The sequence below is a fragment of the Hyperolius riggenbachi genome, chromosome 5 (genome assembly GCF_040937935.1).
Source record: "Hyperolius riggenbachi isolate aHypRig1 chromosome 5, aHypRig1.pri, whole genome shotgun sequence".
Taxonomy (NCBI): domain Eukaryota; kingdom Metazoa; phylum Chordata; class Amphibia; order Anura; family Hyperoliidae; genus Hyperolius; species Hyperolius riggenbachi.
Window position 1 is genome coordinate 315,526,727 of NC_090650.1, and position 20,647 is coordinate 315,547,373.

General features: G+C 43.6%; 1 protein-coding gene across 2 annotated transcripts in view; it reads left to right on the top strand.

Moving 5' to 3' along the window:
- Positions 1-20,647, top strand: part of LPIN2 (lipin 2) — a 127,980-nt gene that overhangs the window by 11,301 nt on the left and 96,032 nt on the right. Inside the window, exon 1 of one of the 2 annotated variants that reach the window (XM_068237219.1) lies at positions 17,477-17,681. The exons of the other annotated variant lie outside the window; for it this stretch is intronic. Coding sequence (XP_068093320.1) covers positions 17,598-17,681 — 84 coding nt within the window. The 5' untranslated portion in view covers positions 17,477-17,597. Of the gene's footprint in view, positions 1-17,476; positions 17,682-20,647 lie in introns of those variants that run through there. 2 annotated transcript variants of the gene reach the window in all.

A 20,647-nucleotide genomic window follows, 5' to 3' on the forward strand; every position in this document is an offset into this window, starting at 1 on the left:
GCAAGCTCTGTCAAGGTAATCAAATTTGCAGACGACACCACTATAGTCGGCCTGATCTCCAACAACGACGAGCAGGCATACTGCCAGCAAGTGGACAGGATTTGCCACTGGTGCAAGGAGAACAAGCTGGTCCTCAACAAGGCAAAAACCGTGGAGATTATCATTGACTTTAGGAAACATGCCTCCTCCCCACCCCCACTGCACATTGGAGGTACGGCAGTACAGGAAGTGCCCTGTGTCCGACTCCTGGGCACCACCATCTCCAACACCCTGAAGTGGAAGGCAAACACTGTCTCCACCCAGAGGAAAGCCCTGCAGAGGCTCTACTTCCTCCGCCAACTGAAGAAGTTCGGCATGTCACAAAAACTCCTGACGAACTTCTATACCGCAACCATCGAATCCGTCCTCTGCTCTTCCATCCTTGTCTGGTATGCTGGCTCCACCGAAGGCAACAGACGCAAACTACAGAGGGTCAGCGGAAAGGATCATCGGGAACACACTCCCTGCCCTTGACTCCCTCTACAATACCAGACTACGCTCCAGAGCACTGAAGATTGCCCAGGATCCCTCCCACCCTGGCCACCAGGTTTTCAATCAGCTCCCCTTGGGACGGCGGTATCTGAGGTACCGGTCCATCTCAACAAAGACCACAAGACACAAAAACAGCTTCTTCCCCTCGGCTGTAATTACACTGAACTCAATAAACTCTGCCATGCACCCCCCCCCTCGCCCTTGACTTTCTGCTTGTAATCCACCTGACAGATGTGTTGGGAAAAGTAAAAGTATGTCTGTTTGGTTCCAGTTGTGTTTAGAAACTTTATGTATATGTTTTTGTGAGGTGAAGTGATGCCACTAGGCTCTATGCCATGCTGTTCCTTATGTTTCTATGTACATGCCCTGTACTCTTGTGCCAAGCCCAATTCCGGGCATGACCCAGTCGTGCTTGGCGAAATAAATGCAATTCTGATAGTAACCGGGTCATTCTCTAAGGGCCCGTTTCCACTAGTGCGGTGCGAATCGCTGGGATTCCACCGCTGACAAAATCGCATGCGGATGCGATTCCGCATGCGATTTTTGCTGCGATTTCGCATGCGATTTCGCATAGGCAGGCTATCAGCGATTTTAACCATGCCACTGCCTGGCTCAATGTACATTAGTTTTAGTGCGAATTCGCACGCGAAATCGCGGCAAAAAACGCATGTGCGATTTCCCCTATTAAATACATTGCCTGCGAATCGCCTGCATTCCACACGCAGGCGAATTCTGCAGGCCCTACCGTGCAGAAAAATCCTGCACAGAAAAACGCACCAAAAAACTGACAAGTGGAAACAGTCTCATCCACTTGTATTGGTTATGCGAATCCGCATGCAGACAACGCATGCGGATTCGCTCTAGTGGAAACGGGCCCTCAGAGACAGCTCATCACATTGCATCACAAAACAATCCACAACATGGGTAGTTTGATCTGGCCCAGGCTTTCTCAGCTGTGGGCAGAAAATGCAGTGTAATTACTGCAAGACTAAAGCTCTCTGTAGAGTATGTTGTCCTGACCCTTCTACATCTGCATGGAAATTGTGTAGCTCCTGCTCTGCACGCTTGAGTTATGGCCTGTCTGCTCGGGAATTGACCTGCCAGAATGGGAAACCCTCTTCTGTAGACTTTCCAGAACTGCAGACAAAAAGCTTTTTGTCTTCAACTGGACAATCAATGTGCGGTATTCAGTGTTCAACACATGTTACCAGTGTAAACGGAGACAACACTTTATAGCAATCTGTTGTCTACAGAAATTATACAAATGTCTCTAAAGCGGGTTTATAGAGGTTTTGTTTCATTTTGTTTTTTTTTTCCTTAAGCAACAAATTTTTTATTTTCATGAAAAATAAGGGAAAATAAGAAATATATGTAAGAAACACATAGTGAGTCCAGCAACTGGGATTCCAGATAAGTTTTGAAAGTGAAAAAGTGTGTGCTACAAAAAAAGAAATGGTTTTGCTAAATAATAATGGTGAGTAATCTAGTCTTAGATTGTACAAAAGGAAAGTGAGTGTGGCACTCCTATAAGGGACAGGATGGATCCGTGGATAGGGAGGGAGTGAGACCAAGATCCCCCGCTGTATCACTTATTACACTGTTTCAACAATCAGCCATTGACGTGTGCCTCACTTTAGTGACAGGAAGAAAGTAAATCGTAACTAGTTACAGATAAGAAGCAGATTTGGGCATCTTTGGGTACATAATAGGGTGGCGTGGCTTTTTTAGCTACGCCTTACCAGCGGACCTAGAATTTAAATATTTATTTTTGGCCTGCTGTGCGACTTGTATGTCGCACCTATTGCGCGTCACTAAGCCTCGCATGCGCACTGAGATCCGACTCCCCTGGTGGCCAACCAATCAACTCCAAGCACTGGCGCCGTTGCGTAGCCGGAAGGGGCGGGGCTAATCCCCGTCATATGCCGGCTTTTGCCATTTTTGTGGAACGCAGCGTGACCAAGCGTCCTGGTGGACGCGAAACGGCCGTCGCCGACCTTTCTACAGCCCTGAGCACCCACCTCCACCGCATCCCGCACAGCCCCGTCATGGGACACCAGGTGATAACTGTTTGATGTATAGACTGCACAAGTTGTCTTGAAAATAAACAAGCTGAATGACGGATGGTGCTCGAATCTGCTTCTTATCTGTAACGAGTAATCTAGTCTTGCCTTGAACTCATTACTGAATAGGTACTCACCCTAGCCAGGAATCGAACCCATGTCAAAGGCGGTGCCCTTAACCAGTACACTATCCAGATAACTGCATTAATGAGAAATAACAGGTGTACCTAATAATCCTTTAGGCGAGTATATATAAATATTAACCCATTGCATGCGCAAATATATTTACACAGCAAACTGTTACAAAGGCAGTGTTAACACTTAAGATGGTAATGTGGAGCTGCTGCATTTCAAAAGTCCATTTTAAGCTGCCTAAACTTGCTAACAGTTATAACCTTTAAATAATTTAGTAATTAATCATACCTCCAGTGAATGTAACTATAACCCAGGTAACACATTTCAAATTATAGCCCCCCAAATCCCTTGTGGTAATGTATAGTCTGAGGGGAATCCTCTTTTGTTGTTTTCAGTAGTGGAATATCACTTTAAATCTTTCATTATACATGTAGTCGTTTTGAGTTACTAGTTAGACTAAAAATCATATTTCATTTTATAATGTACAGTACACTGGTCAACAAGCACCAAAAGCTCCTTATCAGCCAAGCAAGTAGCAGTACTGATGAGATGGCTTATGTAGCAGCATTGGAGACATTGATGTTGACGTTTTGCTGTTGGATTTTTATTTTCACTTTTGCTTTCTTGTAAATGTGCTTGTGGTAGATGCTCAGCAAGGGTGGCTGCTTGTAAATACAGACAAGGCTTTCCAGCTAGGTTAAAGTGTTATTTCCTCAAATGAAATATTAAGCTACAGACACACTAGATTACACTCGGCCGAGGCGGCTAACGACCACTTCTGCCAAGACTCTAGCGTGTGTACAGCGGCGCCCGATGCCCTCCAATGCATCCGTCTGGCAAATCGACTTGGCCAGTCACTGGCCGATTGTTCTGTTTACTCACCCCACCGTGATATGCTTGTTTTTCATTGTGGGATTTCTGGTGGAAAAGGGCTTCAAGTCATTTTAGTTAGAGCAATTAATCTGCCCATATACTATTCAATTATTGCTCAATTTTGTTTTCAGTCAATATTAAGGGTTAAAATTGATCGCAAGGCAAATCCGTGATGTTGTTTTTTAGTCTGTCGTGAAATGATTGATCATAATATTGATTGTAATATCAGAATTTAGATCATGGTATCGATCAAATATGAAAAATGGAGTGATGGTGATAGTGTATGTCCAGCTTTAGGACCGGATCAGATTGCAGCAGTGTGTCTCAGTATACCGTAGGCAGTAACATCAGTGAATAGATAGCACACTGCTACACGTAGTTTGAGTACAGCGCAGAGTGGTCTTGCTCAGCATAGCTGAATGGAGCAGTGCTACAATAATGAATGAAGGTGCCGTGCAGAAGTGTGTAACACACAGCTACCTGTGTTATAAAGTGCAGTGCAGCGTGTTCCGGCCCTTAGTGTTGCTGCAGTTGCTGATTTGGGTAAGCTGCATTTTGCAGTTGAGAAGGGGCTTAAAGTGGATCCGAGATAAACTTTTACTCATTGCATAATTGTGTTCCTTTCATATAGTTTATAGGGCATACCTCAAGCCAAATACGTTTTGTTTTGTTTTAATACTCTAATTCAATATAAACTAAACAAGCCTCTCCCACAGCTTTTCACAGTGCCTTGGCATTTTCAGATAGTAACAAGAGCTTATAGGAGCTCAGTCTAGGCAGGGGGAGGGGGAGGTGTTACTAGCCATTGATTTCAGAGGCAGAGGGGAGAAGGGAGGAGGAGAGGAGACAGAATTTACAAACTGCAAACTGCTAGCATCTCCAGCTCTAAGCCTATGACAATGTGACAAACAGAACATGGCTGTCCTCATTGTATTAAAGGAATAAATATTCATAAACTGTTGAAGCTGCTTGCAGCAGGTCTGTGGAGTCGGTACAAAAATCAACCGACTCCGACTCCTCTAATTTGCATATTACAATCTTGTTGAAAGTATGTAACCTGAAATTCGTCTCTAAACTGCCAAAGCTTAGGAATTTTAAAAGACAACTGAGGTTAGGATATGTAGACTGCCATATTTATTCTCTTCAGACTAAAACTAGTCCTTGGTAAGAGTACTTGTAAAAGGTACAGACTGGAATAAAGAACATCTGTCAGGCCCTAGGCAATGTAACTGTGGGTACATGTAAGAGTGATGTGCAGGTACTCTGCAGGGGAATGAGGAGATTCTTCCTCTATTACACATTCTTCATGTACAATCTGAACCAGGTTTATGGGCGATAGACAACACCTCTGTGTTCAATATGCACAACATTCTCAGTGGATCCCCTGCAGCTCTGTGGGGAGTGCATATGTAGAGTACTACTGTGTAACAACGTAAACCTGAGACAGATGACTTTTTTTAAATTTTTTTTTTTTTTTTTTTTTTATACATACCTGGGGCTTCCTCTAGCCCCTTTCAGGCTAATCAGACCCTTGCTGTTCTCCTCCGCCTTCTGGATCTTTTGCTATGAGTCCAGGTACTTGAGCCAGTCGGGGGTAGTGAGCATGCACACACTCCGCCGCCGGGAGCGTACTACACCTGCGCAGCACTATTGCACAGGTGCAGAACGCTCCTGGCTGTGGAAGCGGCATGTGCCCGGACTGAGCTGACTGGCTGAATTACCGAGACTCCTAGCAGAAGATCCAGGAAGTGAAGGAGGACAGCAAGGGACTGATTGGCCTGAAGGGAGCTGGAGGAAGCCGCAGGTATGTATAAAACGTTTTTTTATCCGTCTCAGGTATCCTTTAATTCGTAGTCACCAAACCAAATTTGAACATATCAAATTATTTGATTTCATGAGCAAAGAGAGTGCGTACATTTGCATAAATCAGCATCAACGCAGAATTATTTCCATCTCATTGACCATCTCTATTAGTGACACAGCTACACATCAGGCTTTATTCTTACAGCATAGATGTTATTTAGTATATATGAGATTCCTGTGTACACATCATATACTGTACAGTCACAATCAGATATGTACCGTATTTTTCGGACTATGACGCACTTTTTCTCCCCCAAAAGTGAAAAAGTAACTGCGTCTTATAGTCCGAATAATACATTCAGACCGGCGCCAGTGTCCCCCTATGTGTCCCTGCGGCAACAGCAATCGGTGAATCCTCCCCGTTTCTTTAACCCCGGTGCATGTGCGCTGAAAGTTCTTGCAGCTGAAGGAAGGACACTTCCAGGACTTGCTGCAGCCCCGCGCGTCTGACTCCCCGCACTGAGGACACAGGATAAAGGCATGCAGCCGGCGCTGACACTAGTTGCTTTGGGGGGACACTGCACCCAAGCGCCCGATCCCCCAATCAAACGGCGCTCTGCTCCAGTGTGCGCGCCGATCTAAATTACCGGTAAACACTTCTGCATATCATTCTCTAAGCGGCCCATCTAATTACTTTAAACGCATATTTCATTCTCTAAGCAGGCTGGTCAAACCCACGTACAGCAGGGGAAAGCGAGAATACGGACCTACTGCAGCTTCCAATCTGCAGTAGGTCCGTGTTCTCGTTCCCACATGTCCCCGAAGCAACTAGTGTCATCGCCGGCTGCTTGTTTTTATCCTGTGTCCTGAGTGTGGGGAGTCAGACGCGCTGGAGCCGTGGGTACAGATTCAAGAAACTGCAGGCATGCCTCACTTCGGCTTCCAGTACAGAGTAAATGATAGTGAGTAACAGAGACCATGCTACTGTCACAGTGCTAGCTGCAGCTTCCACTCTCTGCTCTGCCCTTTTGCATCACAGTATATGCATGCTAAATGATTGTTGGTGGGGATTAGCGTAGGTGGGGTAATTGCAGCTTGGGGGGCAGTGGGATTAGTATAGGTGGGTGTAATTGCAGCTTGGGAGCATTGGGATTAGTATAGGTGGGGTAATTGCAGGTTGGGGGCATTGGGATTAGTGTAAGTGGGGGTTATTGCAGCTTGAGGGGCAGTGGGATAAGTGTAAGTGGGTGTTACTATAGCTTAGATAGACAGCTTGGGTGGGAGAAGATCCACAAGAAGCCCCTGCACCATGGATGCACAAAGTTTAGTTTTTTTGTGTGTGTGTGCCTGTTTTTACTCTCTAAACTTGGTTGCGTCTTATGGTCCGGAGCGTCTTAAAGTATGAAAAATACGGTATATCTGACTTTAAAAATACGGGGACTGCTTTATTGAAGCAGCACAAGTAACTAATTTTGATTGGTTTATTTCATTTATGTGGACTAAGCACAGCTATTACTGTATATATAAATTGTTTATGATGACTATTATCTGAGAAATGGAACATTTTCTCATATTTTCTATTTTAATTACAGTTTAAATTCATTAGGAGTCGGAGTTGGTGCATTTTTTTTCTCCGACTCCAGGCACCCAAAATTGCTCCGACTCCACAGCCCTGGTTTGCAGATAGTTTACACAGCATATCTATCTAAACTTTAGATAACATATATAGATAAGTTACTTGTTATAGTTAGTTTTTCATCTCGGATCAGTGTTGCCAACTCATCCCTTTAATTACTGACACATCTAAGTTATACAGGTTCTGGGGCTATTTGCCCATAATCAGTGCTTTAACTGCATCTACTTAGCCCCAAAACCTGTATAATTCATATGTGTCAGTAATTAAAGGGATGAGTTGGCAACACTGTCTCGGATCCGCTTTAAAGGAGATATGCTGTGTGCTCCAGCCTAAAGGTGCATACACACATCAGACTATAGTCTTCGGAAAATGAAAGATCACAGACCAATCTTACCACCCTTCATGTAGTATGAGAGCATTTCTACACATTCTATTCTATGGAGCTGAACTCCCCATTAGAAAAAATCTTTGTTAGATGCTGCACACAAACGTGCTGTACAGACACAAAAGATCTGTTCCTGCCAAAGATCCATTCCTGCAAATTGCATTCATAGTCTATGAGATCGGCAGATCATCATACACACCTTGTTTAACTGACGTTCATCTGCAGATCAGACAATCTGATCATTGGTAGTAAACAAAAGAATCTCATATTGTTTCCAGGACAGGAAGAGTTAAACTTCGGTTATCTATGCAAAAGAGCTTCTCTGAGCTCTCTGACCCAACTTGGGTCGGCTACATTATTAAACATTTGAGACTCTCGTTTTCTCTTTTATGCCTTCTCGGGTTCTCTTTATTGGCACACTGTGGGTAGGTAGCACAGATCGCTACCCACAGTGTGCTGACAGGCATCCATCAGTCTTAGGGAAGCCTGCAGAAGTAAACAAAAATGGAGCCAGCGTTGCGGAACAGCTACAAAACTCCCTGGTCCATACCGGTTTCAGCAACTTTTTAGCTGGACAAGTCAGACTCGTCCTTACCGCTAGGGAGGGTTACATTTTTAAATTTGCATAGATGTTAAGGTGGCCATACACATTTAGATTTGCCACCCAAAGTGGCAAACAGATCAATACCTCCCTGATCTGATTCTGATCAGAGAGGAATTGAATCCCACCATACACGTCACACTGATTTTCAATAAACTTCGGCATGAAACTATTGAGAATCAATCAAACTGCCGTGTTGCAATTGATGAATTATTGATCTACCACCAGGATCGATTGAAATGCAACGTCTGGTACGATTACAATTTTAATCAATTTTTGCCGGTAATTGAAATTGCAACCAATGCGGCTCGTTGGATCATAGATAACTGACAGATTAGATCAGAACGACCCAACCTGCCTGTAAAAATCAATGCTTTTATGGTTATCTTAGAATGGCTTTGTTCTGAAGTTGCTGCTCTTTCCAGCAACACAAACTTCAGCCTGCTAAGCTAAATCACTGAGCCCACAATGTACCACCTGCAGAGAGGACAAGTCCCGGTAACAATTATGTCTCATAGATTGGAAAGCCCTGAACTGGTTTGTGGAGCATCTTGTTTAACAGTCACATTTCCTCTTGTAATTATTGTGATGAGTAACACAATAGTTTGTTGATCCTGCTCTCAGCTAATGGGCACAGAGTCAAAGCAGGTGACTCAGGTGACGTTCATAAATAAACTGCGTGACCCATAATTACCTGTACTCTGAATCAACAGGTGTGCCCATTGTCAGATATTTTCTGCCTATATAATTTCAAAGCTCTGAGGCACATTTTTGATGTCTAAAAACAATGTGCAGCAAAGTAAGGTTTAGAGAATGATTGTCACAAACGAGTAGATGGCTATAGAACGTGTGGGCACAGGATCAGAGAACCTGCGCCAAGGTTATTACTGCCAAGGGGCTTTGTGTTACTCTCCAACCATTACTGCAATTTTTTTTTCAATAAAGATTTTTCCCAGCCAGAGCCTAAACATAAGTATTTAGCTTTTATTTTTACGTTCCCAGCTCTTTCTCTATTGCATGTTGTTCCTCTTTCTGTGATACCAAATACTACCTCTTTTGTGAGCTACTCTAGTCATGTGCATCTTCAGCAATATCGGACATACCACCACATTGCCACAATCATTTCCTGGTTTGTTTGTTTATTTGCAACAGATATTCCTCAAAATTAGCAGTTGTGACAGGCTACCGTTCAGACTACTAAAAGTCCAGTTATCATTAAAGCTTTGGATTAATTTATATTGTTTTTAGGATGCTCTGATTATGGGATTGTTATGGACAGAGATCTTGCTTGAAAGGAGGACTGGCGGGTGTGAGGCCCCCCTCCCCACTAAGTGCTCTCTTGAGGCTTCTTCAGAGGTTTTTCACAGCAGAGCACACTCATCTGTCTCCCAGGGCGCTCCCTGTGTTTTTTCACCTTCTGTAGGTAGACTCGTAACATGCTGCCAGGGTACAGAGAACAAGGCAACCAGCAGGAATGAAGGTGAAAGGACGGAGTGTGTCGGTGGACTGGTGAGTGCGCTCCACTGCAAGCACTCTGCAGGTGCCTCAGCCGACTGTCGATGCATCGCTAGGCACCCAACTCCGTTCCTTTTGAGCAGGATTTTTCCGTCCATAACAATTGATTTCGTCTGGAAGTTGATTGAAGCTACGACCAGGCTGTCATGTTGGTGCATCAATCACCATGATTGATTTGGCCAGATAAATCGATCGATTTAGTGTTTGTGCACCTTATGGCTTGAACACATGGAACACATTTTTGTGGCACGTTGTATTAGGGCTGTGGAGTCGGTACAAAAATCTTCCGACTCCGACTCCTCAGTTTCTGAAACCACGACTCCGACTCCGGGTACCCAAAATTGCTCAGACTCCGACTCCGACTCCTTAGTCTAATACTTAACAGGGCTGTGGATTTTGTACAAAAATTATGCGACTCCGACTCCTCAGTTTCTGAAACCACGACTCTGACTCCGGGTGCCCAAAATTGCCCCGACTCCTCGACTCCAACTCCGACTCCACAGCCCTGCGTTGTATGCAGATTCACAAAGGGAACCCATTTTAGTGTGTCCACTAATGCATTTACATGCATTGTATTTTTTAAATGCACTGCTGTACACACTTTTTTCTTCTGTCACTTAGAAAAATCATCTAAAAACATGGTCTGACATATCACTGCTATGCTGATGACACCAAGCTATATTTCTGGATAGGGAGCTCAGACTTGTTGCACAGCCTGGGTATACTGATTGATGGGGAATTTAGCTTCAGGGATCAAATCTCAGCTGTTGTGAAACATTCCTTCTTTCACCTAAGGAACATTGCAAAAATTAAGCACCTCATACCTCCAGCAGAGCTTCCAACTCTAGTTCATGCCTTCATCACATTACGGTTGGACTACTGCAATGTTTTCTATACAGGCCACCCACACAAAGATCTGCATCATCTGCAGTTAGTACTGAATGACACTGCAATGCTGTCAACAAAATTGACAGTGTGGGTCAAAATAAACAGCTCACATTATAAGAAATCACAATGGCATATATGATCTGCTGAGTGTCAACATTACAATATACAAGGCCAATATGATCAATATGAAGGCATGATCAATACCAATATGATAATCTTGACTGACCTAAAACATTAGTAACTTGAACATAAATCGCCTACCTCCCACAATCTTAGATCAAGGAGATCTAAAAACTTTGTCACCCCCAAAGTCCACCCCAAAACCTTTGGAGACAGAGCCTTCTGTCATGCTGCCCCTAGATTTTGGAACTCCCTTCCACACCCAATCAGGACAACTCCATCCCAGGAAGCATTTAAGTCTAAACTGAAAAGCCACCTGTTAAAGAGACTCTGAAGTCTTGTAAAAAACATCTTTTTATTTTAAAAATGTGTTAAACATGATTGTCCTAACTAAACCGCCGCATCCCCGCCACTGTAATCTATCTACACCCCCCTAACTCCCTGGGGGGGGGCAATCTCCCCGCCCCTCTCAGTCTTCCTTCACTGAGAGGGGCGGGGGAGAGGCGGAGACACGCGCTGACAGATGTGTGTAGAGGCAGAGCTGCGGCTCATAGCTCTGCCTCACACGGAAGCGCACAGGGTAGCAAAATCCACGACCAAGAAAGTCATGGATTTTGCAGGGAAGAGGGAGGGGGGATTTAGATAATTACAGCCGCAGGCATGCGGCAGTTTAAATAGGACAATCATGTTAAACACTTTTAATTTTATTTTATTTTTATTTTATTTATTTTTTATAATAAATAAAAAGATGTTTTTTACGAGACTTCAGTGTCTCTTTAAAGGGAAGGTTCAGGGAGGGTGGGTACTGTGCTGCGCAGGCGCAGAACTACTGCGCCTGCGCAGTAGAGCCCGGAGGACGTCCAATGACGTCAGCGCGCCGGCGTGGGACGCAGAAGTTCCGGGCCTTGGAGCGCAGAAGAGCCCGACCTGGCAGCCGGCCTGGCCAGGTTAGCCACCGGAGACCACCGGGAGCCTGCGGAGCGGCGGCGAGGGCACCTCCTGCCTGCCACGGGCTGGAGGAAGCCCCAGGTAAGTGGAAATTGATTTTTATTTTTTACCCACCCTCCCTGAACCTTCCCTTTTAAGTCTGGCGTTTATTAACATCTGACTATTTTCTCTGTAACACAGTCCAGTCTGCAACCCTGTATTGATTTGAGACACATGCATGCATGCACGCACGCGCGCTTTGAGCCCTGTGGGAGAAAAACGTGTTACAAATGTTATTGTATTGTATACTCTGTCCACATCCTGAGTAGTTTAATAATAATTGAATAAACAAAGATCCCTGTTTTTAGACAGTTCTGTTACATATTCTATTAGTGTATCTAAGCAGTTAGGCCACGCTCACATTATGAAACGCGGGCGGCCATGCGTTAAGAACGCAACGCATACGAACGCACACCATCCGCATTTTTATGCATTGCGTGGCTGATCCCATTCACTGAAGTGAATGGGTCAGCCACGCGTTTCTGCAAAAAATGCATGCAGCATGCGTTCCCGGACCGCACTGGTCCACAATGCATGCAGTGTGAACATCAGACAGTGCAGTCTATGCAATGTCTGATGTCGTGCATGTCTGCCTCCTGCACGCATTCCCGAAACGCGGATGGGAACGCATGCAGTGTGAATGGGGGCTTAGGGAATAGCAATTCAGATTGCCCAATATAATGGCAAATATTTGGCAAATATTTGGAAATCAAGCAGGGCTCACACGTTTTTGACACAGCTCAAATGTAATTGATGGGTAGGAATCCGGAAAGGTGTGCTCCATCAGGTAGAATACATTCCTCTTTTTCTCATCCATCCTAAACACTGGCATGGATCTGGCCCTCCAGGCCTGGAGTTAAACACCTGTGCTTTAGATCCATAAGAAGTGACACAGCTCACTGTTACATTTAAATTTTTCAGTATGTGCAATGAACAAAAATTGCGTTGCAGCTCTGGGCACAAATTAGTTCCCAATAAGCCTCATGCTTGGCTGTATCTAATTAATATGCTATGAAGTGTGCCTACTCATCCTGCCTACTGGCTTTTGTCGGTGAGTAAGTAGAATAAATAAATTAAACCACATCAAACTTAGGAGAGGAAAAAATGCATACATATCCCTAATAAAATAGATATTTGTTTTCCCTCCCATCCCTGTGGCTCCATCTGGATCTCTGTGTCTCCCAGTCCCAATGCCACGAAGAGTGGCTGAGCTGAAGTGTAAATAAGGTCTTGCCCCTTTGCTGTCCCAATTGTGGCAGCCAAGGATCTCGTCTCATCCCTTCACCTTATTTTCACCTGATAAATTATTCAAGGCGTATCATTTGGATTCCCCATAGGCTTGGTGAACATTGGCATATTATTAGCATTTTCTACCTACTAAAGTGCCTCTCTGCAGTTACTTTTTATGATCCTTTTTTTTTCCTTCATAATTTAAAAAAAAAAAATCTTAAATTCCACTGAATGATGTAACCTTTTTCCTGTGCATGATCAGTGTGGAGTCTCCAAAGATAGACAGGAAAGCGCAGGAGTATTAAGCGGGTTACTGATTTGTATGTGGCCATGTGATTTTGCTTGGCTCTGTAAACTGCAAATGACCTGTTGCTTTTCCCTTCAGCACGAGCAGAGATGAAAGAACTGACAGCCTGAGTCAATTGTCCGATGTCTGTATGTAGCATTGCACATTCCTGCAATCGTTTCCTAGCTGGGGTTCCATTGATGGGTCAAAACATAACAGATCTGAGTATTCAGCTTTTGGCACAACTGCACTGTAGGTTTAACCCTTTCATGAACAGTGTCTCTCCCATTTTGCATCTGACATAGCCAAATATATATATTTTAAATACCCATATTTTCTACATTTAGTTTTTGTAGAATTAAAATGTATAATGTAAAATTTGTCTCCAGCCAATAATTTAAGCATAATCCACAACACTTTATCCTCACTAGGGTTTTTTACATGTACACTAGAAGTGCGCTTGCTGTTACTTGCTTTTCTGGCAGCTTTCCCTGGCTCCGGGCAATCCTTCTACCCCCTCCACCTCTACCCATTTTTCTGTGGCACAACCTTTTTTATCATATGACGTATGTCATCTGTTTACACTTTCTAGTTGATAAAGGTACTATGACAATATATCATGTGTACACTCATCTAGTTGTTCCAGAGTTTAATGCTCTGACATGAACTGTCAACTGTGGGACCTGTATATAGACAGTTTCGTGCCTTTCCAAATTATGTCCAATCAACTAAATTTACCACAGGGGGGTTCAATTAAAGAGGAACTCCAGTGAAAATAATGTACCGTATATACTAAAGTATAAGCCGACCAGAGTATAAGCCGACCCCCCCCCCCCCCCACTTTTACCTAGAAAAAAAAAAGGGGGGGGGGATCCTTGTCCCGAGTATAAGCCGTGGGTAGGAAATGCCACAACCACACCACCACTCACATCCATGACCGGCCACAACCATACACAGGAAAAGCAGAACAAAATCATCAGCAGATAGCATGAAATAGGTTTACAGAATGAATGTAAACTGTTTATTGCTAATGACATCCAGAATGCCCCCTCCACCATATGCTGGTGGTATTATGGTGGAGGTGAATCATGTATATATCAGCATGCATGACATACGTGCCCCCTACACCATATGCTGGTGGTATTATGGTGCAGGTGAATCATGTACACTTGTCAGCATGCATGACATGTGCCCCCAGTGCCTGCTCGACCCCCGCCTGTGTCCCTTGCCATAAATAAGTAGAGTCATTGTGCTCCTTCAATTTACTAGCATCCTAGCACCTAATCCGAGTCCGCCGCCTGTGTCCCCCGCCTGTATAATGCTGAATAATGTTGCGGCTATATAGCATGTCACTGGCTCAATTGCCAGCGGCTGCGACTACCCCCCCCCGCATCTTTTTGTCATTGTGGTTCAAATCCAATGATTTCTTGTAGGAGGATCTCCTGAAAAGGATTTCAGATAGATTTTCAAAGGGTCAGCTATATTACTTTTGGGTAATGACATCCCAATCAATTGCTGCTGGTGGGTCAGGGTTTGAGGGAGAAAGTAGTCTACCAAGATGGAGTTCCATTTCTAAATTACATTGTCATTTGGACTAGTTGAGGTATGGTGCGTATATTTGGAGGCCCACGTTCTCAGTAACAATTGGTGAGTAGAGCTGATCAGGTGAGCCGCTATTTTAATATATGTAAGTGGTACATATTCAATGACTATGAGAAATGGCGCCATACATGGTGGAAGATTCATGGGGTTGTTAATTAAATGTGAATTATACTTGAGACTTGTAACCAAAATAGTTGGATTTTTGGGCATTCCCATGATTAGTGGAAGTGTGCCTATCGATCCGCAGTTCCACAACGATATGGTGAATTGTCCGCAGAGAAGTTAGCTAGAATTCTGGTAGTGTAGTATCACTTATAGAAAATCTCTTCTGCATGATGACAAATATAAAATATTTTACATTTATTGAAGGAACCCCTCCCTTCCTTTCATATTGCCGGGACAGAATCTGGCAGACTGGTGGAGTAGGAGATTGCAAGCAAAGGAGGAATTGTTAATGGCTGCCACCTGTATAACCCTAGTTATGCAAAGAGAAGGGTGAAAAGCATGCACTGAAATGCTCATAGGCTTGAAGGAGTGTTTATTTATCTTTGTATGTGTCAGAGTGGTACAACTAAATATTTTGAATTAAAAAAATGTTTGGTTTGGGTCCACTTTAAGTCATCGTCCACTTTAAGTCATCGTGTTTTAATAGTTTGGTCTGGCAAGGTTCCAGTAGTTTTGTACTACATTAAACTGTACACAGCTAGAGCATTTCACAGTTTGATCAATTTTAGATTTTAGATAAGATCTTATCAAATCTAATGGTGTAAAGTGGCTGACCAGGTAAAGGTGGCCATACACTGGTCGATCTGCCATCAGATTCGACCAACAGATAAATCCCTCTCTGATCGAATATGATCAGAGAGGGATCGTATGGCCACCTTTACTGCAAACAGATTGTGATCGGTTTCAGGCTGAAATCTTTTCACAATCTGTGGAGCTGCCCCCCCTGCATACATTACCTGTTCCGGCAGGCGAGAGTCCCCTGGTCCCCGCTGTCTCTTCTCTGCTCCGGGCTCCAGACCGTTCCTGCAGCTACTGAACTTTCTGTCAAGGGGAAGTTTAAACAGGAGAGGGCAATCTACTGTTTAAACTTCCTGCCGGGACAGGAAGTTCTGTGTAGCTGCAGGAACGGTCCGGAACCCAGCGGAGACGAGACAGCGGGGACCAGGGGACATTCGCACCGGCTGGAACAGGTAATGTATGCAGGGGGGGCAGCTCCACAGATTGTGAAAAGATTTCAGCCTGAAACCGATCACAATCTGTTTGCAGTAAAGGTGGCCATACGATCCATCTCTGATCATATTCGATCAGAGAGGGATTTATCTGTTGGTCGAATCTGATGGCAGATCGACCAGTGTATGGCCACCTTTACCTGGTCAGCCACTTTACACCATTAGATTTGATAAGATCTTATCTAAAATCTAAAATTGATCAAACTGTGAAATGCTCTAGCTGTGTACAGTTTAATGTAGTACAAAACTACTGGAACCTTGCCAGACCAAACTATTAAAACACGATGACTTAAAGTGGACCCAAACCAAACATTTTTTTAATTCAAAATATTTAGTTGTACCACTCTGACACATACAAAGATAAATAAACACTCCTTCAAGCATTCGAACGCTGCTATCGACGCACTCTCGACCTGCCGGCGATCGAGAAAAATCTTCCTCACGGATGGATCGACGGGAACGATCGATTTTGGACGGAAATCGATCGTTCTGTCAGCGGTGTGCGCGGCGGTTTCACAGCCGATTCGACCACTGTGATCGAATCGGCCGTATATCGGCAGGAAAATCGTTAGGTGTATGGGCCCCTTAAGCAGCTGTACAGATGGCCATACACAGGTTGATATGGCCAACAGATGGATCTCTCTCTGACCGTTCTCTGATCAGAGATGGATCTGCTTGAATCCCTCCTCACATTAGTTTCTCAATTGATTTCAACATGAAATCTTTGAAAATCCATGTACGCCTGCCGTGTCTCCCAGCTACTGATTGGGAATAGTTTGCGGCATCGGTTTCCAGCCAATATTGGCTGGATATCGATGCAAAAATACTACTAATGTATGCCACCTTATGGAAAATATTGGACTTTTACCTGATCTACCACAAATTGTATAGTATATGATCTGCGAAAAGCTTTGTTCCTTAAAAACAACATATGGTCAAGTTTAAGTAGTAGCTTATAAACAGTTTTACTACCACTACCACTGTACCTTAGATTGTAAGCCTCTGGCAGGGTCCTCCCTTCCCTAGTGTAGTCTACATGATCGTGTGCGCCTAAACTATGACAGCCTGTACTTGTATTATTGGGCCTACCTAACCAGCCCATAATCGCATGATCACGCATCTTGTACCGTTTGCCTTGTATAGCTTTGTTCTATAACCTTGTTAACGTCTGTCATGCTTGTATCATTGTATATATTGTCCTGCGCTGCGTAATATATTGGTGCTTTATAAATACAATAAATAATAAGAATAATACCACTCCTGTGGGTGGTGTTTGATAACACTATAACATTGTTGTTTGACCCATCAGTTCATTGTAGAAACAAACTGTTCCAAGGAGTATGAAAGAATTATTAACTTAATCTCCGTTGCTTTCATAGAAGAGCAGGCACACAGCATGTGACTGAGTACAAGGACATGGCCTTTACCTAACTGAGTGCGCGCAGGTTATTGTCTCTGCACATACACAGAAGGCAGTGGCTTCAACTGAAACGATTATTGGTCTCTTAGTTCCAGATAATAATGTGCTTCTATGAAAAAGCCATTTCCTTTACCAGAAAACCACACTGAGCAGAAGAGCTGTGATAGTATGCTGCTCACAAGTCCCAGAGTTCACAAGTTTATGGTACATTGAAGGGAGTTGCTTGTCTCATTTTATCAGACAATACACGTTTCACTGTCACTCTGGTGGGGCTCCTGAAATGATGTGCAATGTTGCTGCTAGATGGTGATCATGAATTTGATCCATCTGATGATGATTTGACATCTGAGGGCCAGTACTCCTCTAGTCTGCTGGTAAGTTGCTTTTCACTCTATAGCTTGTCCATGCTGTGGCCTGTGTACAATATATACTTAGCATTACTATTTATTTGTTCCTACAGTGATTTATGGATCACAAGAAGATAATTTTTTTACATACATTCCCCATTAATTTATTTTTATTTTGTAATGGTCTCCATTGGAAAACGCTATACATTTGGATTAATTTGTTTGCTTTTTCTGGAATTTTCTTTGTTGTATATTTTCCAAAATTAAAGATTTGTGATGTTCAAATAGATATTTAAGAAAATGTAATACTAGACAAGGTGAGCCTTGGCACATGCATTTTTTTTTTGTTTGCTTTTTTTACATGATGAACTTTGTGTAGAATTACATAATAAAGGTATCTCCTTAGTTATTTAACCAATTGACCAACATTTATGGAACAAATACCAACTTGATTTCGGACAGTTCTTTTTGATGTAAAACTTGCTTTATATTGAACTTTTCCATAAGAACTAACCACAAACTTTCTACAATTGCATTGCATAAGAATGGCTAATCTACAACAATTACTCCTAAAACGACCCTTAAAGTACAGCGATAGTGTGTCTAGGAAGTCACAAAATGTTCAGAAGCCTCTTTAGAAAACTGTTGATGTCTTAAGCTTAAGAAAGAGATTCCACAAAAGTGGGCATCATGGGGCACCGGTAGGGTGAAAACCACTGCTTTGTAATATTAATATCAGTGTTCCACTCGCTTGTGGGACAAAAACCTGGATGATCTCTAGGTCTTGTAGAGTTAGGTCAAATGAATCAAAAGTGGAACTCTGTGAATGACATGGGCCCAATTATGCCTGCTGTAAGTCAAATGCAATAGTCCACAGTAAAAAAAAACAAACAAAAAAAAAACCCTCACATAATTATTGGTGTGGATGTTCTTGCTCCTTTGAATCCTTGAATACTTACAATAGTGTAAAAAAAAAAAATCTGCCCCATGCCCCTCCAAATAGATGTCCAGTTTTCCCTCAGGTGGAGCTTAACATTTTGGATTGGCAAGATTTCTGATTTGATGGCAATAATGTATTGTTGATCATGTATATAGTGCTGACACGTTTTCCACAGTACATTACAGAGTATATAAGCAGTACAGATTACTCTTCAGCAAGACACTGTATTGTGATTCTGTGCTACACTCTAGGGCTAGTTTATTGGGAAAGGTAGTTGATCTGCTAGTACGTTTTTGATTTGTGAGGAAACCCAAGCTAACACAAGAAGAATATGCTGATTCCATGATCCTGATTCACATAACCCTTTTCCTGAGTTCTCTCCCACGGGGTATTTTATCTCCAAACTATGTTTTCAGCATTTAGAAAGTGCTAAAGTTCTAAAGTAGGTAAGATTAATGATGGTAAACTTATTTGTAATTTTGGGCTACTTTTTTCTTTTCTGAGTAGTTTTTGCTTGCTGGGAGCTGAAAATCTGTTATTGATAAGGTGTGAAAACCACCTCCGTGAGGTAATTAGAGCCCCTGTGCTCTAGCTGAAAATCAGATCTGGTACTTACAACTTCCTATATTTGGTCTGCAAATGATGATTTGTTAGGTGGCTATCAGGTTATAGCAATGTTTGTACATAAACTCCAAACTAAAGTGTCTTCATATGCTTCAATAATTTTAATACACAGCCTGCAACGCTTTATACAAAAACATGGTTCACACTACATCTAAAATTTCTAAAACCAAAGCTACAGCAAGTGAGTGAGCTCTTCTAATTTCCCACTGTCCTCATCATGGTAAATCACCGTGTTGATCGCCCAGCGTGACGCCTATGCAAATCAACCGGTGTATCCAATCATGTCTGGACAATTGTTGGCCCTCCACCAGGCGCACACCCAAGGCCTCCTCATTCACACTTTAGCAACCGTGCACTGTTGCTTTAAGATGGAACTTGTTTATGTCTTTTGCTACACCCGGCCAGTCCTTGGCTTTCCTCTGATTTTAGATGACCTGATAAGCGTACAAAGCATTGGAGATATAGCCACTGGGAACACATCAATCACTTTCCTTCCTTATCTCCATGAATCCACAAGTCGGATCTTCTCCACGCAATTGACATGTACTGGCCAGCAATATAATCACAGTCCACTACTTCTCAAACCGCTCAGCGGTATCCACAACATTCACTGTAGCACTATGTACTTCCATGTGTAATGGTTGCCATGGGCTGACATGTAACTCACGACCTTCCTGCAGACATTGCTGACTTCAGAGGGAGTTCTACTCAGGGCTTCCCTGATCAAACAGCTGCCCGATGCTCATGTCGCATCACCTCCTCGCTTCCTGCTCCGGTCTCATAACATCTCCCGGCTGTGATGGTAATGCAGCCCAGCGTCCCGGGTAGTGAGCGCTCACTTGCGTCCGCCGAGCCCCACCCACTGACGAGTTTCGCCCTGCCCACTGTACTTTCTTTGAGAAAGCCCCGTGGGCGGGGCGAAACGCGTCAGTGGGCGGGGCTCGGCGGACGCAAGTGAGCGCTCACTACCCGGGACGCCGGGCTGCATTACCATCACAGCCGGGAGATGTTATGAGACCGGAGCAGGAAGCGAGGAGGTGATGCGACATGAGCATCGGGCAGCTGTTTGATCAGGGAAGCCCTGAGTAGAACTCCCTCTGAAGTCAGCAATGTCTGCAGGAAGGTCGTGAGTAACATGTCAGCCCATGGCAACCATTACACATGGAAGTACATAGTGCTACAGTGAATGTTGTTGATACCGCTGAGCGGTTTGAGAAGTAGTGGACTGTGATTATATTGCTGGCCAGTACATGTCAATTGCGTGGATAAGATCCGACTTGAGGATTCATGTAGATAAGGAAGGAAAGTGATTGATGTGTTCCCAGTGGCTATAACCCCAATGCTTTGTAGGCTTATCAGGTCATCTAAAATCAGAGGAAATCCAAGGACTGGCCGGGTGTAGCAAAAGACATAAACAAGTTCCATCTTA